Here is a 27187-nt window from a genome sequence, read left to right as displayed (position 1 = left end):
TGTGTTAATTTCCTCTTTAACCAGCGATGCAACTCCACTGCGTGGTCATCTTTCAAGATGCTACAGACTCTGGAACAGTTCCTACAGATTGGAGAGTAGCTAACATGACCTCACTATTTAAAAAGGGAGGTAGAGAGAAAACAGGGAATTATAGACCAGTCAGCCTGACGTCAGTAGTGGGGAAAATTCTAGAGTCCATTATCAAAGATTTTATGGCAGAGCACTTGGAGAACAGTGGTAGAATCGGGCAGAGTCAGCATGGATTTATGAAAGGGAAATCATGCTTGACAAATCTACTAGAATTCTTCGAGGATGTAACTCGTAGAGTTGATGAGGGGAGCCAGTGGATGCGGTTTATTTAGACTTTCAGAAGGCTTTTGACAAAGTCCCACATAAGAGATTAGCATGTAAAACTAACGCGCATGGGATTGGGGGTAGTGTATTGCAATGGATAGAAAATTGGTTGGCAGACAGGAAACAAAGAGTAGGAATAAACGTGTCTTTTTCCAAATGGCGGGCAGTGACTAGTGGGGTACCGCAGGGATTGGTGCTAGGACCCCAGCTATTCACAATATATATTAATGATTTAGATGAGGGAACTAAATGTAATATCTCCAAATTTGCAGATGACACAAAACTGGGTGGGAGGGTGAGTTGCGAGGAGGATGCAAAGAGGCTTCAGGGTGATTTGGACAAGTTGAGTGAGTGGGCATATGGATGGCAGATGCAGTATAATGTGGATAAATGTGAGGTTATCCACTTTGGTAGCAAAAACAGAAAGGCAGGTTATTATCTGAATGGCTATAAACTGAGAGGGGAATATGCAATGAGACCTGGGTGTTCTTGTACACCACTCGCTGAAGGTAAGCATGCAGGTGCAACAGGTGGTAAAAAGAGCAAATGTTATGTTGGCCTTTATCGCGAGAGGATTCGAGTACAGAAGCAGGGATGTCTTGCTGCAATTATACAGGGCCTTGGTGAGGCCACACCTGGAATATTGTGTGTAGTTTGGGTCTCCTTATCTGAGGAAGGATGTTCTTGCTGTAGAGGGAGTGCAGCGAAGGTTTACCAGACTGATTCCTGGGATGGCGGGACCGATGTATGAGGAGAGATTGAGTCGGTTAGGATTATATTCTCTGGAGTTCAGAAAAGTGAGGGGGGATATCTCATAGAAACCTATAAAATTCTAACAGGACGTGACAGGGTAGATGCAGGAAGGATGTTCCCGATGGTGGGGGAGTCCAGAACCAGGAGTCATAGTCTAAGGATACGGGGTAAACCTTTCAGGACTGAGATGAGGAGAAATTTCTTCACCCAGAGAATGGTGAGCCTGTGGAATTCGCTACTACAAAAAGCAGTTGAGGCCAGAACATTGTATGTTTTCAAAAAGGAGTTAGATATTGCTCTTGGGCCGAAAGGGATCAAGGGATAGGGGGGGGAAAGCGGGAACAGGTTACTGAGTTCGATGATCAGCCATGATCATAATGAATGGCGGAGCAGGCTCAAAGGGCCAAATGGCCTACTCCTGCTCCTATTTTCTATGTTTCTATGATATGAACTACCTACAACAGGACATAGCGGAATGGGCAGACAACTGGCAGATGGAATTTAATACACACAAGTTTGAGGTGATGCATTTTGGAAGAAGTGATAGGGTGAAGCAATATAGATTTAATGGTACAGTTCTAAAGAGTGCCCAGGAACAGAGGGACCTGGGAGTGCATTGATCTTCGAATGTGACAGGACATAGAGAAAGTGGTTAGCAAAGCATATGGGATCTTGGGCTTCATAAAAAAGAGGTATTGAGTACAAAAGCAGGGAAGTTATGCTGAACCTTTATAAAGCTGTTAGGCCCCAACTAGAGTATTGTGTCCCGCTCTGATCACCACACTTTCGGAAAGATGTGAGGGTCTTTGAGAGGATGCAGAGAAGATTTACCAGAATGGTTCCTGGGATGAGGGATTTTAGTTGCAAGGTTAGGTTGGAAAAGCTACAGTAAGCAGAGGAGATTGAGAGGAGATTTGATCGAGGTGTACAAGATTATGACATGCTTAGATATGTTAAGACAAGGAAAATCTGTTCCCATTAGCTGATGGTACAAGGACTAGGGGACACAGATTTAAGCTTTTTTACACAGCGGGTAGTAATGACCTGGAACTTGCTGCCTACAAGAGTGGTAGAAGCAGAGACAAATCAATGATTTCAAAAGGAAATTGGATGGGCACTTGAAGGAAATAAACTTGCAGGGCTACAGGGATTGAACAGGGGAATGGGACTGACTAAATTGCTCCATGGAGAGCTGGCATGGACTCCATGGGATGAATGGCCTTCTTCTATGCCATAAATGACTTTGTTGGATCAGAACCTCAGCTCAGGGTCAAATAGGACACTTGACGCAGTTGGCAGAGTGCAAAATGGATTCGATAACTAGCAAAGTGTCTGAAAGGGGCTGAACGGTTTCAGTCTTCCCAATGTTTAACTGCAGGAAGTTTCTGCTCAAGTAAGACTGGATATGGGAGAATTAGTCTGACAACAAGGCAGAGGAGTGGTTGAGAAAAGTAATGGTCAGCATACACATCAAACCTGGTGTTTTGTTTTTGGATAATGTTGACGAGAAGTAAACCCATGGAAAATAGGAGGGGACCAGTTTTAGATCCTTCGGGGACTCCAGAGGCAAGGAGCGAGACAAGGAGTCATTGCCGCATTCTCTCTAGCTACAACAGGGTCTAGAAAGCAGGATAGGTCTCATGGACAAGATGAGCTCGAAGAGAGCACCAACAGTGCACAAAAGGACATTATGGAACATGTTAATGAGTAGGAAATTCAGAGGAAATTAGAACCCCAACTTTTATGGCCAAGATAAAGAGCTACGTCATACTGCATGCTGCACAGTACTTTCAAAACTTCATTATGAAAAGAGTTAAATGTTGCATTTCTTTCACACTGTATAATTTGAAGTGAGAATATGCATGCAATATGAAGACTGAAGAAAATGTTCTCCCCCATTATTTGTTTTTAATTGGTCTTTGTTGGATAGCACTACCAATGTGGACAGTATACTCACATTCTTTTTAATTTTATTCCTGATTGTTTCAATCACACCTGCTTCACTACTTTCACACAGCTTCTCTGTGCTTTTTAAATCGTCACAAGCCAGCTGCATCTTTTCATCTTCAAAGGTCATCATGGCATTCTGGAAAATGAAGTCTGAATTATTATTTTCCATTTCGTCATGGTTAATGATAAATACAGCTAAAGGAATCATGATCATCAGCCAAATAAGCTCACATTTGTTAACATGCATGTTCAATAAATGTACTTTTAATTAGCATTAAATTGTACAAAAGCTGGAGACATTACTTAACTACAGTAATTCAATGTTGCAAAAATGTAAACTAATGTCTTGTTCATTTCTTATGAAAACCATAAAGATTATCCCATCACTCATCTTTGCAATGCATTTTACATTCTGTAATTTGTAAAACAATTCTCAGAGAAGTTGCCTTTACTTTCTAAGTATCAAAGTTTCAAAGCAAAAGAACTACACTTGTAAATGTACAAGGCATAGTGAAATTGCCCTTCCCTTCATTTTGCAGCGCAATCAGGTTCATTAATTTAAAAGAATGACTTCTTTTCAGGTCAAAAAAGGAAAAAAGTCCAAAGACTACATATTGAACCTATTCCTTTCAGGGTCACAAGATCTGAATACCTGATAATTAATGGGATGCCCTTGTATGGTAATCTTTTAGAAGACTTTTACCATCAGGCAACCTTCCCGATTTCAGAGTTGCGCCTGGAGACGGAATATTTTCCATCAGCTATAGTCATATTGTGATGGAGTCCGTGGTTTGTGAGACCAGTGAAGGAGCACATGCCAGCTGTTTGAACAGATGATTTGTTGAATGTTGTTAGATGCACTGACTCTGGTTTCAAAGACAGTCTGAGACAGTCCCTAACTTAAAAGTGATGCTAAAAAGCTTCAGGTTCTGGGGAGACAAAACTGCTTGGAACCAGAGAACAAAGTCAGCTGACCAGAGTCAACCCCAGATCACAAGATAGCAGAATTCAAGCAGGGTGCAGACAGTGTGCAATAAAGCCTGGCTACCCGACCCGAACCTGATGACACGTGTCAAGGCGGGAAACGTGTAGTCCGGACTCCGCACTCTGCAGCGAGCGAGTGAGCGTCTCTATGACGTCATCATGTTCACGCTGTCGCTTCCATGCATCCAAAGGTGATTATACACCACTGTGCACTATGGATGTAAAACAAATGCTGTCTACTGGAGAATGTTTAGCAGTGGAAAGTCCTGTAACAGGAAAAGATAAATCTTCCATTTGCAAACATTTCAATGCTGTTGTTTTCCACAATAATAAAAGTTCAAGTGGATTTGTACAATGCAAATCTTGCAAACTTCTTCTCAAATATGACAGCAAAATAACGGGAAATTCATCTTTGCAGCGGCACACTGAAAAAGGTTGTACTCGACCTACAGCAGGGCCAAGTCAGTCGTACCTAACTTCGTTTGAACAGATGAGCAAAAAAAACATCGCCGCTCACAAAAAATCAGAAATTACAGACAAATGCATGAGTCTCTGTTCCAAGGATATTTGACTGTCTCTTGTGAAGGGTTTGTTGAGCTAGCACAAGAGCTTATCAATGTGAGTGTTACATACGACTATCAACATCAAGTGTGTTACCAAATCCAAGTACAGTTTCAAGAAGGTGTCGTGATGTGGCTAAAGAAAAAACAACTAATTTCTCAGATTACTGACATACTAAAGGATGTGGGAATGACAACTGACATGTGGATGGACGACTACCGTAAAATCCATTATATGTCGATAACTTATTACATCACAGTAGATTTTAAACTTAATGCCAATGTTTTAACAACAATGTTTCCACTGGGGGACACCAAAACTGGCGAAAACATCAGGTGTGAGATTTTAAAGTTACTAGTGAATATTTTTGGATTTGACCCAGCAAATTTAAATAAATTAGTCTGGGTGACAGATCAAGGCGCTAACATAGTACTTGCTCTTAGACCATATCAACTTCTGGATTGTCAAGACCACGTATATAACACGCTCCTTCGACATTCATTTGATGCAAAGGAATTAGCTTCCGAAGCTCCGGATGTTGTAAAAACTGTACATCATGCCAAAGCCTTGCTGACATACGTTAAATGGTCTGGCCTTGCTGCACAGTTGTCTAAAACTTTAAATCCAATGGGAGAAACAAGATACAGGACTGTGTATCGGACACTGAATTCAATTGAGGATATTTATCATGATCTGGACAAGAAACTGGAACAGCGTGGGGAAAACTACAGGCTAGGAAACATCGCCCTCGATGTCTTGCAGTTTTTGGTTGATTTCCTCCGACCACTTTATGAAGCTCAGAGGGAACTCGAGGGAGACCAGTATCCTACATTGAACCTGGTAATTTTGTGGTTTGAGAAACTTAAACGACTCTGTATGCCACTTTCTTCAGATACTCCAATTCAAGCAGTTGTCAGGCAACAGCACAGGGAGTGGCTTCTGAAGAAAGTTGAAATAAATGACATGCACAAGATAGCAACATTTTTCTGGCCTAAATTTAATCAGCTGCGAATGTTGTCCAGCCAGGATAGGGAAAAAGTTTGTTCTGAAGTGCACAGACTTACCAACAACTTTAAAACAGAAGACCCTGTGAAGGAAAGGAAAGTGGTTGACAATGAACCTACAGCTGCCAAAAAAAGCAGTGATCAAATTTGCTGAATGGGAGAATGTTCATGAAGAAATGGACACAAATGAAGAAGTTCAGTAGCACATAGCACAGAGGCCTGCTGTGTTGGCGATGGCACACAAGCATGATCTGTTGGGCTGGTGGAAGGAACACAGTGTTGCATACCCTAAATTGGCCAGGCTGCCTAGAAGTATACTTTGCATGCTGGCAAGCAGTAGCAATGAGAGGAACTTCAGCATAGCTGGAAGGACAATCGACCAGCAGAGGACTACCCTTAAGCCTTTCACTGTTGACTCTTTTTTTTTTTTACATAACAATTTATAACACCCGTTGTCATTTTCTTTTCTTTTTGATATGTCTGTAACTGAGACTACTAAATCAAATGTTCACCGAACTGCCTATTGGGTGCTTCGTTGGAGTAGGCTATTTGTTTTCTTTTTAATCTATGGGTTGACACGATTTGTTTCTGTTTTATCTGGTTATTATCACAGTGCTGTTTGTGGGGGCTTGCTGTTGGCAATGGCTGCTGCGTTTCCTACTTTACAACAGTGACTACAATTCACAAAGACCTTCATTGGGTGGAAAGTGGTTTGGGATGTCCTGAAGTTGTGAAAGGTGATACAGAAGAGCAAGTATTTCTTTGTAGAGAGAAAATGGATAATCTCATGAAAAGACTGCTTAAAAATCATGAGGGAGTCAAGACATTGTTTGAAAGTCTCAGAAGAAACAGGCTGATATTTCTGACAGAAAAGAGAAATACTGTGTGTATTTGAAAGTTATCTACAAAAACTTAGTTCGGCTCCTAGAGTTGGGATCTTTAATTTTATGTACTCAAGGAGTTGGAAGAAAGATGTTCAATACATACATATTTGATTGCTGTAAGATTATTTGTTATGCATTTTAATACTTCAAATCAGAGCTTCTGGGATGCTTTATCTCCTCTAAGACTGAACTGTAATCTTATAGAGGAAGAGTGTGTAAAAGCAATTAACAAGCAGGGCTTTGTAAGCTTTTGTAGCACCGCCAGGTAAACAAAGATCTTAAATGATAGATGGACACTCTGAAAGCTATGGAGGGTTGAGATTCACCCATGACATCAAATAATCTAGGGTAAAAATATATATTTTTTGAAGTGATACTAACCTTTATGTAAAATTGTATTAAATGGCAATGCTAGAAATTGTTCAACATAGTTTATCAACATTAGTATATATTTTTTTGCTTTGTAGGCTATTCGAGGTGATGGCCATTGTGTATGCTGGTCAACCAGAAGTCGTCAATCAAGCAGTACTGCAGATCTGCAGTACTGTAATGATCAGACAGCACCGGGAGTCTGCAGTACTGTACATTAACAATCAAACAGCACTGGGAAAGCCTGCTATCTGATCTGCCATTTTTCCAATCAAGCAATCTTTCCTTTCATTGAAATTTAGCGTCCAGTCCAATCTCTGAATTGAATTCACTGAGCTTAGGAATAGCAGTAAGAAAATGATAATTAGCCTGTGTTGCTCATGTTCAAATCTTCATGGCCTTGCACGCCCACCACCCACCCCAGCCCCACTCCAAATCTCTACAGCCCTACAACCCTCCAAAAACTGTGTTGACTAAAAAAGGGAGGGGGTAACGAAATTAATACTTTTGCACCCCTGATCACTATCCAATGAACTTGACCACAAATCCACAAAGTGCTCATGTGTAAAAGTTGGGGTGGGGTGGGGGGGGCTTTGGTTCCTGGTGACGGGATCAGGATCAGATTCCCCACAACTCCATCTGCAGGAATAGCCTGCTGCCAGAACAGATGAACCAGGTCACAACATTTGGACAAGGTAGAGCACAATAACATGTTTGATATTAACTTTATTACGTTAGGGTGGCACAGTGGTTAGCACCGCAGCCTCACAACTCCAGCGACCCGGGTTCAATTCTGGGTACTGCCTGTGCGGAGTTTGCAAGTTCTCCCTGTGATCGCGAGTTTTCGCCGGGTGCTCCGGTTTCCTCCCACAGCCAAAAACTTGCAGCCTGATAGGTAAATTGGCCATTGTAAATTGCCCCTAGTATAGGTAGGTGGTAGGGGAGTATAGGGACAGGTGGGGAATGTGGTAGGAATATGGGATTAGTGTAGGATTAGTATAAATGGGTGGTTGATGGTCAGCACAGACTCGGTGGGCCGAAGGGCCTGTTTCAGTGCTGTATCTCTAAATAAAAAATAATAAAATAGTCAGGTGCCAAGAAAAATTAAATGACTCGGGCCCGGGGTGGGTACAGGTTGGATGTGGTTGGGTCGGGTTTCAACTTTATACCCGAGCAGGCCTTTAGTGTGCAGTCAAGCGGAGAAAGAGGAGACTGGAATCCATGAGCTAGCCACAGGCAAATACGTGTTGCTGCAGCTGTTTTTGGTTACTTAAGGTAATACTTGTGGATCCTTGCCATCAAGATTGTCATGAGCAGAGCTGAGGAGGTTCTGGAAAAGTGTGCCATTTTTACTGGAGACCATAACTGTGGTGTTGGGATTGAAGGGGAACTACTGTCAGATGAAAATCAGTGGCTGCATCTTGGAAGACAGGAACTGGAAATCTACCTAAGAAAGGCCTCAGTTCAGAGTTTTGAATGACTTTGTGGCTGTAATTGGTGCTGAGTGGACTGCCTAGTAAAGCCGTGAGATCTACCTTTGTTGTATCTGATATAGTTAACGTGCAATCTGTAAAATATATACTGACTGAAATTTGTCTGTTATCACATGTTTGGGGGAAGACGGTGACGTAGTAGTAATGTCACTGAACCAGTAATCCAAAGGCCCAGGTTAATGACCTGGGGACACAGGTTCAAATCCCACCATGGCAGCTGGTGGAATTTAAATTCAATTAATTAATAAGTTCAATTAATTAATATAAAATCTGGAATTGAAAGAGAGTCTCAGAAATAGTGTCATGAAACTATTGTTGTAAAAACCCATCTCGTTCACTAATGGCCTTGAGGGAAGAAAATCTGCTGTCCTTACCTGATCCGGCCAACATGTGACTCCAGACCCACAGCAATGTGGTTGACTCTTAACTGCCCTCTGAAATGGCCTAGCAAGCCACGCAGTTGTCAAGGATATTCGGGATGAGCAACAAATGCTGGCCTTGCCAGCAATGCCCACAACCCAGGAAAGAATTTTTTAAAAAGTTTAATTTATGTTGACTTTGATTTGATTGTTAAAGTCATAAATGAAAAATCTTGTCTATTTGTTGTATTTTATTTGGGTCGTTCGATAAATTTGGTAAATTCAGTTCTTTTGGTTTGTTGATCTCCCTAGGGATCTTAATATTTATTCCAAAACCACTTTACAGATAGCAGCCATTTCCAAGTTGAAACTAAAAACAATCAGCCTTTATCTGGAACAGCAATCGACTGTTGAATTAACAGTTTTACAGGGAATTGGACTTGAACATGAGCACCAATTATTCTCCTCCTCCCTTGTCCAGGGGTGCCAAGGTCAATTGCAGAAACCCAGCTGACCCAAGGCAACTTTGCAAGGAATGAAAACTTGCTACCTTCCACTCTGCATGGTTTTATGCCATTGGCTCAGCAAGCTATTGAAAAGCTGCATTAATATATAATGGAATTTTGCTTTATTGGTTGCTTCTCCCTCTTTTCTATGCACTATAAAACGGTTAGCAGATTTTAAAGAAAGCGTTTCTAAAAGAATGATGAATAAAAGTTGCAGGGCTCTGGGGAAAGAGTAGAAGAGTGGGACTAACTGGATAGCTCTTTCAAAGGCATCCAGGCACAATGGGCCGATTGACCTCCTTCTGTGCTATATCACTCTATGAAATTAAGCAGACTACGTACAACTCAAGACACCCGGGCTTTTCCACTATTCCTTCACTTCACTGTGAGTGTTATTCCAAGCAATAAGATCTTAATCTTAGCTAGTTGTTGATAGGTAGCTAAATTCCCACCGTGCAAGTTTATACAAGTTCAATATAAAAATGACTACTTTAACTTGTAGCACTGATATTAATTTTGTCCTTATTTCAGCAGTTCAAATCTGAAACCGTGTTTAATGTGTTTTGGGTCATTTCAGCTTAATCAACAGGATTGCTCAATTGAGAAGGCCACATGCGATATTTTCATTGCATTAAGTAGTAAACCTCACAATGGCTATTTGACCAATTGCACAGCATGAAATATTGAGGCTTCATTACATCAATTTTCTGTATTGTAAAATCATGTCTTTTTGCCAAATAAAATCATAAAATACATCACCCACTACAGCCATAAAGCAATATGCAATGAGAACCAAGTCAAGTGACAAAATGCACCACTCAAAACCAGACAGCCTTTACATGTGGGAGATAATGGTTTCATTGAGTCAAGGTGGTTATAAAATCAATGCAGTCAATCGTTTTACATAGACTGAATTCAAAAATGGGACTGTAAAGCCCATGCACAAAAGTGATCAATTGGTCAAAGTTTATTGGATAGTACAGCTGGGCAGGGGCGTTCTGAAAAATGTCTTTTCCCCTCTACTTCCCCCTGCCCCGACAACCAAATTTCCACTCAAACTCATTTGCATAGCACTGAAAGCAAAATCTGCCATGAACCAGCACAATCAGGTTCATGGCTTGTATTAATTTTCTAGAGGTAATTTAATTTGGGAATTGATATTTTTTAATGCAAGACAAATGAAAACACCTGGTTTGAGAAGCTGGCAAACAAACCTAGGATGGTTACAAATCAAAGGATAGCCCATGTTTATTTAGGAAGGTCATAATGGGAAGTGTGAAGACCCTAAACAATGGGAACCTCTGAACTTTTTGAGGGAGACAGTGTCTGCAGCTATCTCAATCAGTAGTTTAAATTATTCCTATGATTTCCCAGAACAAAGAGAAAATTTAAAGTTCAAAAATCTCTCCTGGAGGGTTTAAACTAGTCTTGCAGGGGGGTGGGACCCAAAGTAGTTGCCTCTCAGATGAGATAGTTGAGGCAAATGTAGAGGTTAAAGCAAGTCCAGTAGGCAGGCCGGGCAGGGGCAGGACAGGGAGCGTGGAAGGTCTGGTAGGTTAAACTGCATTTACTTTAATGCAAGAAGCCTTACAGGTAAGGCAGATGATCTCAGAGCATGGATCGGTACATGGGATTGTGATATTATAGCTATTACGGAAACGTGGTTGAGGATGGGCAGGACTGGCAGCTCAATGTTTCGGGGTACCGATCCTTCCGTCGTGACAGAGGTGGAGGTAAGAGAGGAGGGGGAGTTGCACTATTGATTAGGGAGGACATCACAGCAGTACTTAGAGAGGATATCCTAGGGGGAATGTTCAGCAAGGCCATATGGGTAGAACTTAGAAATAAGAAAGGGGTGATCACTTTGATGAGATTATACTATAGGCCCCCCAATAGTCAGAGGGAATTGGAGGAGCATATATGTAGGGAAATCACAGATAGGTGTAGGAATTATAGGGTTGTAATAGTAAGTGATTTTAACTTCCCTAATATTGACTGAGACTGCCTTAGTACTAAGAGATCAGATGGGAAAGAATTTGTTAAGTGTGTCCAGGATAGTTTTCTGAAGCAGTATGTGGATGGCCCTACGACAGAAGGGGCTACACTCTACCTCCTCTTAGGAAATGAGGATGGGCAGGTGGTTGATGTGTCAGTGGGGGAGCACTTTGGGACCAGTGACCATAACTCTGTTAGCATCAAGATAGTTATGGAAAAGGATACGACTGGTCCTCAGGTTGAAGTCCTAAATTGGGGGAAGGCTAATTTCGATGGCATCAGACAGGAACTCTCAAAAGTTGAATGGGAGAGGCTGACAAGTGGGAGGCTTTTAAAAGTGAGATCGGAAGAGTTCAGGGTCGGCATGTTACTGTTAGATGGAAAGGAAAGGCTGGCAAGTTTAGGGAACCTTGGTTGACGAGAGATATTGAGGGTCTGGTCAGGACAAAGAAGGAGGCATATGTCAGGTATAGGCAGCTGGGATCGAGCGAGTCCCTCGAGGAGTATAGGGGATGTAGGACTACACTTGAGGAAATTAGGAGGGCGAAAAGGGGCCATGAGATTTCCCTGGCAGACAAGATAAAGGAGAATCCTAAAAGATTCCATAAGCATATTAAGAGTAAAAGGGTAGCTAGGGAGAGTGTAGGTTCCCTTAAGGATCAGTGTGGCAATCTATGTGTGGAGCCACGGGAAATGGGCGAGGTCTTAAATGAATATTTCTCATCCACATTTACCATAGAGGTGGTCATGGAAGCTAATGAGTTCAAGGGAGGGAACACCGATATCCTGGAGCATATCAACATTACAAAGGAGGAGGTGTTGGAGGTTTTGAAGCACATTAAGATGGATAAATCCCCAGGGCCTGACCAGGTGTATCCTAGGATGCTAAGGGAAGCAAGGGAGGAGATTGCTGGGGCCCTGGCAGAGATTTTTGTATCATCGTTAGCCACTGGTGAGGTACCGGAAGACTGGAGGATAGCTAATGTGCCTTTATTTAAGAAGGGCAGTAGGGATAAGCCAGGGAACTACAGGCCGGTGAGCCTTGCATCAGTGGTGGGAAAGCTATTGGAAGGGATTCTGAGAGATAGGATGTATATGCATCTGGAAAGGCATGGTCTGATTAGGGATAGTCAGCATGGCTTTGTGCGTGGGAAATCATGTCTCACGAATTTGATTGAGTTTTTCGAGGTGACCAAGAGGATTGACAAGGGCAGGGCGATGGACGTTGTCTACATGGACTTTAGCAAGGCCTTTGACAAGGTCCCACATGGTAGGCTGGTCCAGAAGGTTCGAACACATGGGAACCAGGGTGAGCTAGCAAATTGGATACGGAACTGGCTTGGTGATAGGAGGCAGAGGGTGGTAGTGGAGGGTTGTTTTTCAGATTGGAGGCCGGTGACCAGTGGTGTGCCGCAGGGATCAGTGCTGGGCTCTCTGTTGTTTGTCATATATATTAATGACTTGCATGTGAATGTAAGGGGCATGATTAGTAAATTTGTAAATGACACCAAAATTGGTGGTATAGTAGACAGTGAAGGTGGTTGTCTAAGGTTACAACAGGATATAGATCAACTGGGAAAGTGGACAAGGGATTGGCAAATGGAATTTAACGCAGACAAGTGTGAAGTGATGCATTTTGGGAAGTTAAACCAGGGAAGGACATATACAGTGAGTGGCAGGGTCCTGGGGAGTGTTGCTGAGCAGAGAGACCTTGGGGTGCAAGTACATAGTTCCCTGAAAGTGGCAACACAGGTAGACAGGGTGGTGAAGGCGGCATATGGCATGCTTGCCTTCATCGGCCGAGACATTGAGTACAAGAGTTGGGACGTCATGTTACAGTTGCACATAACATTGGTTAGGCTGCATTTGGAGTACTGTGTGCAGTTCTGGTTGCCGCACTACAGGAAAGATGTGATTAAGCTAGAGAGGGTGCAGAAAAGATTCACAAGAATGTTGCCTGGTTTAGAGGGCTTGAGTTATGAAGAGAGAGATTGGATAGGCTGGGTCCGTTTTCCCTGGAGCGAAGGAGGCTGAGAGGGGACATGATAGAGGTATATAAAATTATGAGAGGCATAGATAGGGTAGATAGCCAGAGTCTGTTTCCCATGGTAGGGGTGACTAAAACTAGAGGGCATAGATTTAAGGTGAGAGGGAGGAGGTTTAAAGGGGATCAAAGGGGTAAATTTTTCACACAAAGAATAGTGGGTATCTGGAATGAGCTGCCTGAGGAGGTGGTGGAGGCAGGAACAGTAGCAACATTTAAGAGGCATCTGGACAGGTACTTGAATGAGCAAGGCATAGAGGGATATGGAATTAATGCAGGCAGGTGGGATTAGTATAGATAGGCATTATGGTCGGCCTGGACGCGGGGGGCCGAAGGGCCTGTTTCTGTGCTGTACGACTCTATGACTGCTTCTAGAGACAGTGTTAGAGAGCTGAGGACCATAAAGCGAGGCAGACTCGTTTAGTTGGGCTGTTGGAACCAGAAAGTTCAGAAAAAATTGCTCTGTCATTGTAAGCAATATTATTTATGTGGATATCAGAAATCAAAGAGATGTTTTGGGAGTTGGAGGTAATTAGCTTAAATTGCTATCTGGGACAACCTACATGCACCACCTTGTTTTGGACATAGATGATGTAAGGGATGCCTGTTAGTGTTCTGACCTGTGTTTGCTGACAGACAAGCAGTTGACTTTTGAGAAAGCAGCTGGCTTCTGGAAGTCAGTTGCACTCCGAAGCAAAGAGGCCATCAGGAACCAGAGATATTTCTGTTTTGAGGCAGGTCCGTGCTCAAGCTGGGAAGTCCAGATTCGGGAACTGATCTCATACATCAGAAGATAGCAGAGAAATTAAGGAAATCCAAGTGAATTCCTAAGAGCTGTGTGGTATAATTTGGATTGGTCCCAGGAGAAGTTGAAAAACCGCCAAGATCCTGTAACATATAGGGAAACTCTTGGGGTGGAAATAACAGTCAAACAGGAATGTTCTGTTGAGATTTAGAGTTTGATGTATTTGTCTTCATGCTCTGTTAAGATTTTAACTTTTAAATACGTGTTTTCAAATTGCAAAGTATTGTTTTGCTTTAATTTTTCTACAGTAAAGTATTTTGTTTAAAACATAATCTTGTGGCGTAATTCTTTCAGTAACAACTGGGAATTCGACTTTCTCTTTTTAAAAGTTAAACGGTCCCCAACAGGATCGTAACACAGATAGTGCTTTAAAACAATACTTGTAAAAATTTTGCTTTAAAAAAATTCCTCGATATATTTAAAAGTGATCACTTGCTATAGCTTGATTAATACAGTTAAAATAGGTTTATCAAAGCAATAAGCCTTTTAAATAACAGTATCAATTCATCAACTGCGAGTAATCAGATTTTGAAATACTGAAAATAACTTGAATTCACCGAGGGTAGGACCAGCTTCTCGTGCAAAGCTTTTAAAACCAGCGCAAAAGATCACAGAAGCTTGAGTCGCACTGAACACAATTTATTTTTAAAGTTCCATGATCTTTTGCACCATTTACCCCTGCTGCAAGCAGGTGAGGAGGAGTCACAAGGCTCCCCTCTTGTCCCTCTCCTTGTTTGACCACAACAGGGTTTACATCTTTCAAACAATGGATGTGCTGACCAACTCAGTGAGTGTTTAACTCTTTGTGTGCTGTGATCATAAAAGAACCAATCGGACAGGTTATCTTGAGTTTAAACAAGAGGTTAGTTTATTGTACTTAAAAATCTAAACACGACCTTAGTAAAATAATAAAACTACATCCCAAATTTCTCTCTCTCTCTCTCACACACACACACACAAATAGTTTCCAGTGATTAGAAATAGTTTGGGTTGGATTAGAGTCCAGAACAAATAAAAATAATATAGAGTCTGTGGGGTCTCGCAATTCTGTTGTCTCCTGGCTGAAGTTGTGACCCTGCAATCTCTGGCTGATAAAAGTGCATTTTGCAGCTGGCACATCTGGTTCAGATTTTCCTTGGAGACGGCGATGTAGGTGACCTTCTTCCCCAGGGTCTCTGTCCGTAGTGAAGATAGGGTTGGAAAGAATTCGGAGACAGAGACACAGAGAGACACAGAGAGAGACAGAGAGAGACAGAGAGAGACAGAGAGAGACAGAGAGAGACAGAGAGAGACAGAGAGACACAGAGAGACACAGAGAGACACAGAGAGACACAGAGAGACACAGAGAGACACAGAGAGAGACAGAGAGAGAGAGAGACAGAGACAGAGACAGAGACAGAGAGAGACAGAGAGAGACAGAGAGAGACAGAGACAGAGAGAGACAGAGACAGAGAGAGAGACAGAGAGAGAGACAGAGAGAGAGACAGAGAGAGAGACAGAGAGAGAGACAGAGAGAGAGACAGAGAGAGAGACAGAGAGAGAGACAGAGAGAGAGACAGAGAGAGAGACAGAGAGAGAGACAGAGAGAGAGAGAGAGAGAGAGAGAGAGAGAGACAGAGACAGAGAGAGACAGAGACAGAGACAGAGAGAGACAGAGACAGAGACAGAGAGAGACAGAGACAGAGACAGAGAGAGAGAGAGAGACAGAGAGAGAGAGAGAGACAGAGAGAGACAGAGAGAGAGAGAGAGAGAGAGAGAGACAGAGAGAGAGAGAGAGAGAGAGAGACAGAGAGACAGAGAGACAGAGAGAGAGAGAGACAGAGAGAGAGAGAGACAGAGAGACAGAGAGACAGAGAGACAGAGAGACAGAGAGACAGAGACAGAGAGACAGAGACAGAGACAGAGAGAGAGACAGAGAGAGAGACAGAGAGAGAGACAGAGAGAGAGACAGAGAGAGAGACAGAGAGAGAGACAGAGAGAGAGACAGAGAGAGAGACAGAGAGAGAGACAGAGAGAGAGACAGAGAGAGAGACAGAGAGAGAGACAGAGAGAGAGACAGAGAGAGACCGAGAGAGACAGAGAGAGAGAGAGAGAGAGAGAGAGAGAGAGAGAGAGACAGAGACAGAGACAGAGACAGAGACAGAGACAGAGACAGAGACAGAGACAGAGACAGAGAGACCGAGACCACCGGGGTCTTAGCTCTCGAAGCTTGTCTGCTGGGTGTAACAAAACTCCAAGTTTTACACAGACTGGGGAGACTGTCACATGATTCTCTCAATAACTTTTTCTTTAATGAGGTCCAAAGTCTAAAACCCAAATCTCTCAGGTTGTATTGTGTCAGTGTTTACCCCTTGGAGGTACATCTCCACTAATGAATGCTCCACGATGGCTTTGAATGTCCCGCTAATGAGGGTGATACTGGTGTTACATCGCTGAGGAGGGGGCTCAGGCTCCCTTCTTGCCCCTTTTATTTGACAGCAACAGGGCTTATTCTTTTTAACCAATGGCTGTGCTTACCACCTCTGTGAGTGTTTTACCTTTATCCTTTACTGCATCCTGAAAGAACCAATCGGACAGGTTTTATTGAGTTTAACCAAGAAAGAGGTAAGTTTATTATACTTAACACTAACACGATTTTAAAAATTACTAAAACATGCTACACAGTCACACACACACACAAATAGATTACAGAGGGAAAAATACATCTGGTGGTTGGATTAAAGTCCAGAATAAGTAGAAGTTAAATACACAGTTTAAGGTTGGCTGATTGTCCGGCTAGAGTTGTACACTTGATGTTCTTGGTTGGTCAATGTGAACTTTGGCTGGCTTGTTTTACTCCGGGTATTTCTGAAGGCGAATTATAGTTGGCACTCTTCCTCTGGTTCCTGTCTATAGCAGTCTGTAGGCTTGGAGGGTCCCCCCCACTCACTAACAGTTTTCAAACTTGATGTTTTCTGGGGAGAGAGAGAAAGATAAGCATGCAGCTTTCTGCCGCTGCACACTCAGTTACTGCTCGTCTTCTGTCTCTGTAACAAAGCTTCTCGTTTCTTCAGAAATGGACAGATGGTTACATAGCCCTCTCAATCCCCTTTCTTTTTAATGAAGTTTTATGGAACCTTCTAATGAAATGCAAGGTTCCACATGCCTCAGGATGCTAATTCACAATTAGAGACGGTTGGCTCTTTCAAAATTAACGTGAGAGGATTGCCTTGACTGCCTGCTAATGAAGCCATTTCAGGGAATTCAATCACTTAGAGCAAGCCATTGTCCTAACTGGGCTTCTTGTTAGACTTTGTCTCCAGTCTCCAGTTTAATATCCTGGTATTTCAGATGTAAATTGCAGCTGCCAACTTGACTGTTAGTTTTTAAAAAATTACTGTAGGATTTTTTTCCCATTAAAAGTCTACAGTAAGTTCCCAACAAATGAAATTAATATTTCTCATTTGCATATAGGGTTTTCTTGACACTGGATTAAACTCAGATCCCCACGTTGCTGCTTTTCCGGAAGGCCCACCGAATTTAGTGCCAATCAAACACTTAAATGGACAGCAGCAGGACCGTCTCATGGAAAAGCTATCCAATTAGTCCAACTCCCCCCCACCCTCTCCTGCAAATTTTTCATATATCCAATTCCCTTTTCAAAGTTACTATTGAATCTGCTACCACTGCCCTTTCAGGCAGTGCATTCCAGATCACAACAACTCTATGTAAAAAAAAACTCATTTTCCCTCTTCTTTTGCCAATTAATTTGTCAGCAGGGCTCGCAGTGTGGCACTTTTGTGCCTACTGGAAGCTACATATACTAACACACAAGGCCCTGTTCTTTGCAGACAGAAAGAACATGTACAAACATTGTGCCTGTTTCAGCTAAACAAAATAAGTGACAGTTAAATCCTCAGGGCAATGACTTGACCAGAGTCAAGCTGCCTGGTTTAAATTTCAAACAAAGCTTTGGCAGTTAACTTTCAGTCACCATAAACGGGTGCATTCTCCATGGCAACACCTCTACCAATCAGAGTTCACTTGTCAACCAATCAGCACTCTCTTCTCATACAGTGTAAAGTTGTTGTTTTCCCTTACATTGGTATTCTTGCAGATTGTTCCGATGAGTGCAAGACAAAAAGCTTCGACAACTTACTACCAAATGACTAATTATCTTAAATCTGTATCCATTGGTTACAACAGTTTGTCCTTATTTACTCTATCACATACAACAAGGCAGAACCCTTCGGAGTATTGACAGGCAGAGAGATCTGGGCGTACAGGTCCACAGGTCACTGAAAATGGCAAACCAGGTGGATGAGTTAGTCAAGAAGGCATACGGCATGCTTGCCTTCATCGGTCGGGGCATAGAGTATAAAAATTGGCAAGTCATGCTGCAGTTGTACAGAACCTTAGTTAGGCCACACTTAGAATATTGCGTGCAATTCTGATCGCCACACTACCAGAAGGACATGGAGGCTTTGGAGAGGGTACAGAAGAGGTTTACCAGGATGTTGCCTGGTCTGGAAGAGAGGTTGGATAAACTCGGAATGTTTTCACTGGAACGACGGAGGTGGAGGGGCGACATGATAGAGGTTTACAAAGTTATGAACGGCATGGACAGAGTGGATAGTCAGAAGCTTTTTCCCAGGGTGGAAGAGTCAGTTACTAGGGGACATAGGTTTAAGATGAGAGGGGCAAAGTTTAGAGGGGATGTGCGAGGCAAGTTCTTTACACAGAGGGTGGTGAGTGCCTGGAACTTGCTGCCGGGGGAGGTGGTGGAAGCAGGTACGATAGCGACGTTTAAGAGGCATCTTGACAAATACATGAATAGGATGGGAATAGAGGGATACGGTCCCCGGAAGTGCAAAAGGTTTAGTTTAGGCAGGCATCAAGATCAGCGCAGGCTTGGAGGGCCGAATGGCCTGTTCCTGTGCTGTACTGTTTTGTTCTTTGTAATTTAATTGAGTGTTTCTGAACATCATTAACTGTGAACATGAGTCTCAACAAGCTGCAGTGCATCATCTGAACCCTCCAGTTCAACTTTCGCACTTTTACGAATTCCTATTTCTGTACAGACTAAAGAAGCTAAAGAAATTATTTTTTTCCATTTGCTGTAAAATTGATTGTTTAAATAATTAGTTCAATCCAAATGTTTTTTTAAAAGCAGGAATTGGTCAGCAAAGAAGAATTTTAGGTTTTAATGCATAACATAATAATAGGTTGGAAATATGACTACCAGTTCAGCTAAGCACCATCATCAGAGAATCTTACAGCACAGAAGGACAATCGGCCCATCGCGTCTGTGCCGGCGTTTTGAGCCCATCTTTTAGTCCCTTCTCGGCCTCCTCCAGGTCCCCAGCATCACAGATGCTAGTTTTCAGCCAAAACGATTCACTCCATGTGATATCAAGAAGCAGCTGAAGGCAGTGGATACTACAAAGGCTATGGGTCCTGACAACATTCCGGCAATAGTACTGAAAACTTGCGCTCCAGAACTAGCCGTGCCCTAGTCAAGCTGTTCCAGTACAGCTACAACACTGGCACCTACCTGGCAATATGGAAATTTACCCAGGTATGTCCTGTACACAAAAAGCAGGACAAATCCAACCTGGGCAATTACCACCCCATCAATCCACTCCCAATCATCAACAAAGTGATGGAAGGTGTCATCGACAGTGCTGTCAAGCAGCACTTGCTTATAACCGACTCGTGAAGCTCAATTTGGGTTCCGCTAGGGCCACTCAGCTCCTGACCTGATTACAGCCTTGTTCTAAACATGGACAAAAGAGCTGAACTCAAGAGGTGAGGTGAGAGTGACTGCTCTTGACATCAAGGCAGCATTTGACTGAGTATGGCATCAAGGAGACTCAGCAAAACTGGAGTCAATGGGAATCAGGGGAAAACACTCCGTTGGTTGGAGTCATACCTAGCGCAAAGGAAGATGGTCGTGGTTGTTGGAGGTCAATCATCTCAGTGCCAGAACACCACTGCAGGAGTTCCTCAGGGTAGTGTCCTAGGCTGAACCATCTTCAGCTGCTTCATCAATGACCTTCCTTCAATCATAAGGTCAGAAGTGGGGATGTTCGCTGATGATTGCACAATGTTCAGCACCATTCGTGACTCCTCAGATACTGAAGCAGTCCGTGCAGAAATGCAGCAAGACCTGGACAATATCCAGACTTAGGCTGATCAGTGGCAAGTAACATTCGCGTCACTCAAGTGCCAGGCAACGACCATCTCCAGCAAAAAAGAATCTAACCATCTCCCCATGACATTCAATGGCATTACCATCGCTGAATCCCCCACTATCAACATCCTAGGGGCTACCATTGACCAGAAACTGAACTGGAGAAGCCATATAAATATTATGCTACAAGAGCAGGTTAGAGGCTAGGAATCCTGCGGCGAGTAAGTCATCTCCTGACTCTCCAAAGCCTGTCCACCATCTACAAGGCACAAGTCAGGAGTGTGATGGAATTCTCTCCACTTGCCTGGATGGGTGGAGCTCCAACAACACTCAAGAAGCTCGACACCATCCAGGACAAAGCAGCCCGATTGATTGGCACCCCATCTACAAACATTCACTCCCTCCACCACCGACGCACAGTGGCAGCAGTGTGTACCATCTACAAGATGCACTGCAGCAACGCACCAAGGCTCCTTGGACAGCACCTTCCAAACCCGCGACCTCTACCAACTAGAAGGACAAGGGCAGCAAATGTATGTTAATACCATCACCTGTAAGTTCCCCTCCAAGTCACACACCATCCTGACTTGGAACTATATTGCTGTTCTTTCACTGCTGCTGGGTCAAAATCCTGGAACCCCCTAACAGCACTGTGGGTATACCTACTTCACATGGACTGCAGTGGTTCAAGAAGGCAGTTCACCACCACTTCTCAAAGGCAATTAGGGATAGGCAATAAATGCTGTCCTAGCCAGCGACGACCACAGCCCACGAATGAATAAAAAAAACCCGGACTAAATTTTAGCAGAGGTGAGGCCCCCCCCACCATCATCCCACCCGATTTTGTGCTTTCCCCGTCTTCAAACCCGCCATAGGGGAGAGCATAAAATTCCACTCATGGTGTATCAACATGGTCAAACACAATCAACGTTGTAGTTGCAACTATATTTGGTGTCAGATTCGAATTCTCTTATATCATTATGCAATATCTGATATAGAATTGCGTGCATTCGAGACCATTTTATTAACAAGCTTGCAAAGGAAGGTCTATTCATTAATTACTAGATTTGTAAATTTGTGATTTACAAAATACATATGCATATTATTTGTACGGTTACTCACCAAGAAACTAACAAAACTTGCTCCAAAGCTCATCAGAGGACTGTTGTTCCTATAAAGAATAATGACAATTATATACAAATAAAAACTACAACAGTACTATATTCCACTCATACTTTGTAATATAGCAAATGAGACACAAAACATGTGATAATGTTCCTCTCCCAAATTTCAATATTCGTATCAGAACAAGGCCACTTATTAAGACTATTACAAAAGCCTAAAATCACACTTATGACAAACTCAATTACACAACCAAACACTGTACAATCTTTCACCTGCCACGTAATTAACCATTTAATTCTAAATGTCAGCTTTGCACAATAGCCTCACAGTTTGGAACTGACATGCCCATCTTGGTTAGAGTTCAGGTCTTACATTGGAACAGGAGTAGGCCATTTAGCCCCTCGAGCCTGTTCTGCCATTATTGAGATCCTGGCTGATCAGTGGTGCAGTGGTTAGCACTGCAGCCTCACAGCTCCAGCGACCTGGGTTCAATTCTGGGTACTGCCTGTGTGGAGTTTGCAAGTTCTCCCTGTGTCTGCGTGGGTTTCCTCCGGGTGCTCCGGTTTCCTCCCACAAGCCAAAAGACTTGCAGGTTGGTAGGTAAATTGGCCATTATAAATTGCCCCTAGTATAGGTAGGTGATAGGGAAATATAGGGACAGGTGGGGATGCGGTAGGATTAGTATAAATGGGTGGTTGATGGTCGGCACAGACTCGGTGGGCCGAAGAGCCTGTTTCAGTGCTGTATCTCTAAACTAAACTAAACTAACTCAATATACAACGGGAGAGCAACTGATTTTCTGCAATCCTACTATCCTCCAGCATCCAAATTACCCATCAAAATAATCCTACGACCAAGTTTTGTGAAGACAGCACTTCACCTTGTAGCTTTAATTATTCACATTTAGTTTCCTTTTCTGGGTAAATAAAGTTGCATATCTGCATCATACCTTGCCGTCCAGGGAATTAACTCAAGTGGTAGAGTGACCCGTTTGACATGCGAGAGGTAGCAAGATTGATGCTCACTATCTCCAGTGGAGTTTTGGTCAGACCACATCTGGAATACTACCTTCATTCTCGGGCACCAAACTCAGGAAAGATATGCTGAAGAGGTACAATGCAGATTCACCAGAATGATGAGGGCTTAAAGGGTGAAATTATGAGGACAATTTGCATAAACCTGGTTGGTTTTACCTTGAATTTAGATGGATTTGGAGAGATCCAATCAAGATCGTTAAAATAATAAAAGGATTCAGTGGGGTACACAGAGGAATTATTTCCTCTGTTGGGTGGACCAAAATTTTGCAGCTCTCAATCACCTAGGCGTTTCCTTATCCGCAATTGAGGGTACTCCCTTATTGACAGATAAAAGTTTTCACTGCCAGTATTCTCAAGTGTGATAGGGCAGAATGTATACCGGTACTGCGGACTATTTTACCAGAGGCCAAGAGGACATAGTACAAAGGTACATGTGCATCATGCTTCATGCTATATGCTATATGAACACAGCGAGAATTTAAAATATCTTGATAAGATTTTTGCAAAATAGATGTTTCCACATTATATGATTGCTGTATGAAAGAAAACTATTGACACGTTCCCTTATTTTGTACAAATTTGAATAAAATATCAGCACCCACAACCCCTCTGTCCTTCGTCCTTGCAAGCTACCTCAAATCTCCCTTTCCTCTCCAAAGTTCTTGAAGTTGCCTCCCAAATCCATGCCTATTTTTTCCTGCAACTCCTTATTTGAATCCCTCCAGTTAGATTATGTTTCTGTTCCTGCCACAGCACCAAAATAGCCCTAGCCAAAGTCACAAATGACATCATCTGTGGAGAGAAAAGCGGAGTTAACGTTTCAGGTCAGTGACCCTTCATCAGAACTGGTCAGTTCTGGGAACAAGTCAGAACTGGGAACCAGTTCTGATGAAGGGTCACTGACCTGAAACGTTAACTCTGCTTCTCTCTCCACAGATGCTGCCAGACCTGCTGAGTATTTCCAGCATTTCTTGTTTTCATTTCAGATTTCCAGCATCTACAGTATTTTGCTTTTATCACAAATGACATCCTTTGCGGCTACTATCAAGGTGAACTATCCCTCCTTGTTCTCTCTGCAGCCTTTGACATGTCAACCACACCATCCTTTGCCAAAGCCTCTGCTGTGTTATCATGGTCAATGGGACTAGCCTCAGTTTGGTTCACTCTTACCTATCCAATTATAACCCAAGCATCCCCGACAACGGTATTTCTTCCAAACCTCCCACTTAACTCCAGAATCCTTCAAGGATCTTTGAATTCTTCCTCATTTATTTGCTGCCTTTTGGTGATATCGTAAGACATGGGGTCAACTCCCAGATGTATGTTGATGACACCCAGCTCTACCTCTCCACCAGCTCTCAACCTGTGCGTTGTCAGGATACATGCTAACATTCAGTCTTGGGCAAGCTGCAATTTCCTCCAGTTAAATACAAGCACAAAGCCATCAGTTTCAGCCCCTGCCACAAACACCATACCCTTGCCACCCATTCCATTCCCCTCCCTAACTAATGTCTCAGACTGCATCTGATTTGTCCCAGGCTGAGCTTCCTACCCTAAATCCTTACCATCACAAAGACCATCTATTACCACTTCCACACCAAATCTCACTCTTGTCATCACTGGCCTATATTGGCTCAAATTTAAAATAATCATCTTTGTGTTTAAATCCCCTCCTCCATTTGTCCAACCTCCTGTAGTTCTATAACTCCTTCCCTCCACTCTTTTTGACTCATCTTTGCTGACTATGACTTCAGTCACCTAGGCTCCATGCTCTGGAATTTCCTCTGTAAATCATTCCACCTCCCTCCCTTCTCTTCTGCTGTCTACCATTCTTAAGACACAATTCTTGGACTAAGCTTATCTCTGCTTCCATTTTTCTCTGGTCCCTGCAATTGACTTATCATACAGGGTATGTTGTGGGAGTAATTCAATGCGCTTGGATGAGAACGAAACCATTAGCTGGCTACACACTCCTGATCATTTCTCCAACCCTACTGGAAAGTGCGTATATGCATTCTTCTCATATCCATAAACCCCCTTGAGCTTCACACTCCTGGTTTATGAAGGGAAGAATTTGCATTTATATATTGCCGTTCACAACCTCAGGACATTCCAAAGCTCTTACAGCTGAGAATGTACAGCAAGATCCCCTAACCAGCAATGAGACAAGTCTGTTTTAATGATGTTGGTTGAGGGACAAATTTTGGCAAAAACATAGGGGAGCATTCTTCTTCTGACAAACTTCTGACTCAAAGGAGAGAGTGCTACCCAACGAGATACAGTTGATACCTAATGCAAGGCCAGGACAGGATCAGACAGCGCTGCAAAACCCTTCATATTCAAAGTATCTACAACATCCACTGTTGCAGCATGCCATGGAGATGAACAGACATGAAATTTTTATCCAGATTCCCACTAATTTACATGTATATTATTGATTGCAGATTGATCTACCAATGGAGCAACAGTTCTAATTGCAATTTCTTCCAAACTTCCAGCTGCAAAAATTCAAAACAAGATGCAGTTAGCAAATAAGAAATACCTATTCAAAGCACAGTTACTTGGAATTTGGTATGAATCAATGGACAAGATGAGGGAAAATAAAATTAAACAGGCTACTAATTTAAAAAGCAGCTACACCTCCCTACTGCTGATCGACTTCTGAAAAAAACCTCAACAGTTTGCACTGCTATGTATTATCACTCATATCTGCCTACAAGATTAAAAGTGCTACAACACATCCAGGACATAATATACCGCAAGAGGATGTTGATGTCAAACTTGGTATTTTTAGTCTTGGATTGGAATGCAAGGCATACAGATTTACAACCACTTGGCTCCGCTCCTTCTACTCTACTACCTAATTTAAGAAAAAAGCTCTTTCAAGATAGATGCCCCTCTTAGTGGCTTCTGCAACGGAATACGGGGAAATATAACTCGGAATGCAGGAGACATTTCTTTACCAGAGAGTGGAACTCACTACCACAGGAAATAGTTGAGGCGAACAGCATAGATGGATTTAAGAAGCTAGAAATGAGGGAGAAAAGAATAGAATAAAATGGTGATAGGATGAAGTAGGAATGGGATGGCATTGAACTGCTGGGCTAAATGGCCTGTTTCTGTGCTGCAAGTTCCATGTAATTTTATGTAAATTGGCTCTGACAATACTTGAAGCGCATCAGAAAATCAGCTCAAAGCAAAACTGATTATGAACAGGTGCAAATCTGCAAATACTGGAAACCAAATAGAAAATACAGGAAATACAACATAGATCAGCATGTGTAAAAGGAAAAGCTGACTATTAACTGAGCATGTAACCTTTCATCAGAAGAGAAAAACAAAGACAAAGAGGCATTTGAAAAAAAGAGGTGGTACACAGGGAGTAGTTTTGCTCTATGAACGAGAACAGACCTTAAACTGAGAACCCATTTACATTCCAAAAACACAACCTCAACAATACTTTACATACGGCAGTACAAGAACATATTTCTACACTTCATTGCACATGTTAAAGAAGAAAGCAAACTTCTATGATCGAATCTTGCACAGAAACTGTACCATCCTTGAAAGAATACAGTAAAAGCTACAATTCTTTCTGGGGTTTAGGGAGGGGAAAGATTTGAGATGACATTTCTAAACTTTAATATATTTACACTATCAGGCTCGGTCAGCTTACACTGTGGTCACACAGTACCTCATACATTATCTTACAGTGTGTACTAAGAGATTGTTAGAAAGGTTGTACATACTGTTCTTTGTTCTTATATCATCCCTCCTTACTACAGTAATTGACTCTTTAATCAACAGTGCAAAGCCACCTCCTCTTTCACCCCCTCCTCTATCACGTCTGAAGATTCTATACCCTGGGATATTAAGTTGCAAGTCCTGCCCTTCCCTCAACCATATCTCAGTGATAGTAATAATATCATATTCCCATGTGTTAATCAATGCCCTCAATTCATCTCTCTTACTAGTAAGACTCCTTGCATTAAAGAACAAAGAACAGTACAGCACAGGAACAGGCCATTCAGCCCCCCAAGCCTGCGCCGATCTTGATGCCTGCCTAAACTAAAACCTTCGGCACTTCCGGGGACCATATCCCTCTATTCCCATCCTATTCATGTATTTGTCAAGATGCCTCTTAAACGTCGCTATCGTACTTGCTTCCACCACCTCCCCCGGCAGCAAGTTCCAGGCACTCACCACCCTCTGTGTAAAGAACTTGCCTCGCACATCCCCTCTAAACTTCACCCCTCTCGCCTTAAACCTATGTCCCCTAGTAACTGACTCTTATACCCTGGGAAAAAGCTTCTGACTATCCACTCTGTCCATGCCGCTCAAAACTTTATAAACCTCTATCATGTCACCCCTCCACCTCCGTCGTTCCAGTGAAAACAATCCGAGTTGGTCCAACCTCGCATAGCTAATGCCCTCCAGACCAGGCAACATCCTGGGAAACCTCTTCTGTACCCTCTCGAAAGCACCCACGTCCTTCTGTTAGTGTGGCGACCAGAATTGCACGCAATATTCTAAGTGTGGCCTAACTAAAGCTCTGTGCAGCTGCAGCATGACTTGCCAATTTTTATACTCAATGCCCCGACCGATGAAGGCAAGCATGCCGTATGCCTTCTTGACTACCTTATCCACCTGCGTTGCCACTTTCAGTGACCTGTGGACATGTACACCCAGATCTCTCTGCCTGTCAATACTCCCAAGGGTTCTGCCATTTACTGTATACATCCCACCTGCATTAGACCTTCCAAAATGCATGACCTCACATTTGTCCGGATTA

At 42.8% G+C, this 27187-nt stretch overlaps 2 protein-coding genes across 3 annotated transcripts in view; one reads left to right on the top strand and one right to left on the bottom strand.

The window, feature by feature from the left end:
* The window catches only part of ttc39c (tetratricopeptide repeat domain 39C), a 197899-nt gene that overhangs the window by 137959 nt on the left and 32753 nt on the right, over nucleotides 1-27187 (bottom strand). Inside the window, exons 2-3 of one of the 2 annotated variants that reach the window (XM_068031091.1) lie at nucleotides 21356-21404; nucleotides 3065-3193 (exon numbers count right to left, since the gene is read on the bottom strand). In XM_068031091.1, coding sequence (XP_067887192.1) covers nucleotides 3065-3193; nucleotides 21356-21404 — 178 coding nt within the window. The remainder of the gene's footprint in view (nucleotides 1-3064; nucleotides 3194-21355; nucleotides 21405-27187) is intronic. The other variant, XM_068031092.1, reaches the window with a different exon arrangement.
* Nucleotides 9500-19163, top strand: LOC137370339 (RNA-binding protein 25-like). The gene is given in 6 exon segments (XM_068032706.1): nucleotides 9500-9602; nucleotides 13893-13994; nucleotides 15266-15984; nucleotides 15987-16418; nucleotides 16540-16665; nucleotides 19122-19163. Coding segments are annotated over 6 exon segments (1524 nt in total).

The sequence above is a fragment of the Heterodontus francisci genome, chromosome 5 (genome assembly GCF_036365525.1).
Source record: "Heterodontus francisci isolate sHetFra1 chromosome 5, sHetFra1.hap1, whole genome shotgun sequence".
Taxonomy (NCBI): Eukaryota; Metazoa; Chordata; class Chondrichthyes; order Heterodontiformes; family Heterodontidae; genus Heterodontus; species Heterodontus francisci.
This window is presented reverse-complemented; position numbering and strand designations above follow the sequence as displayed.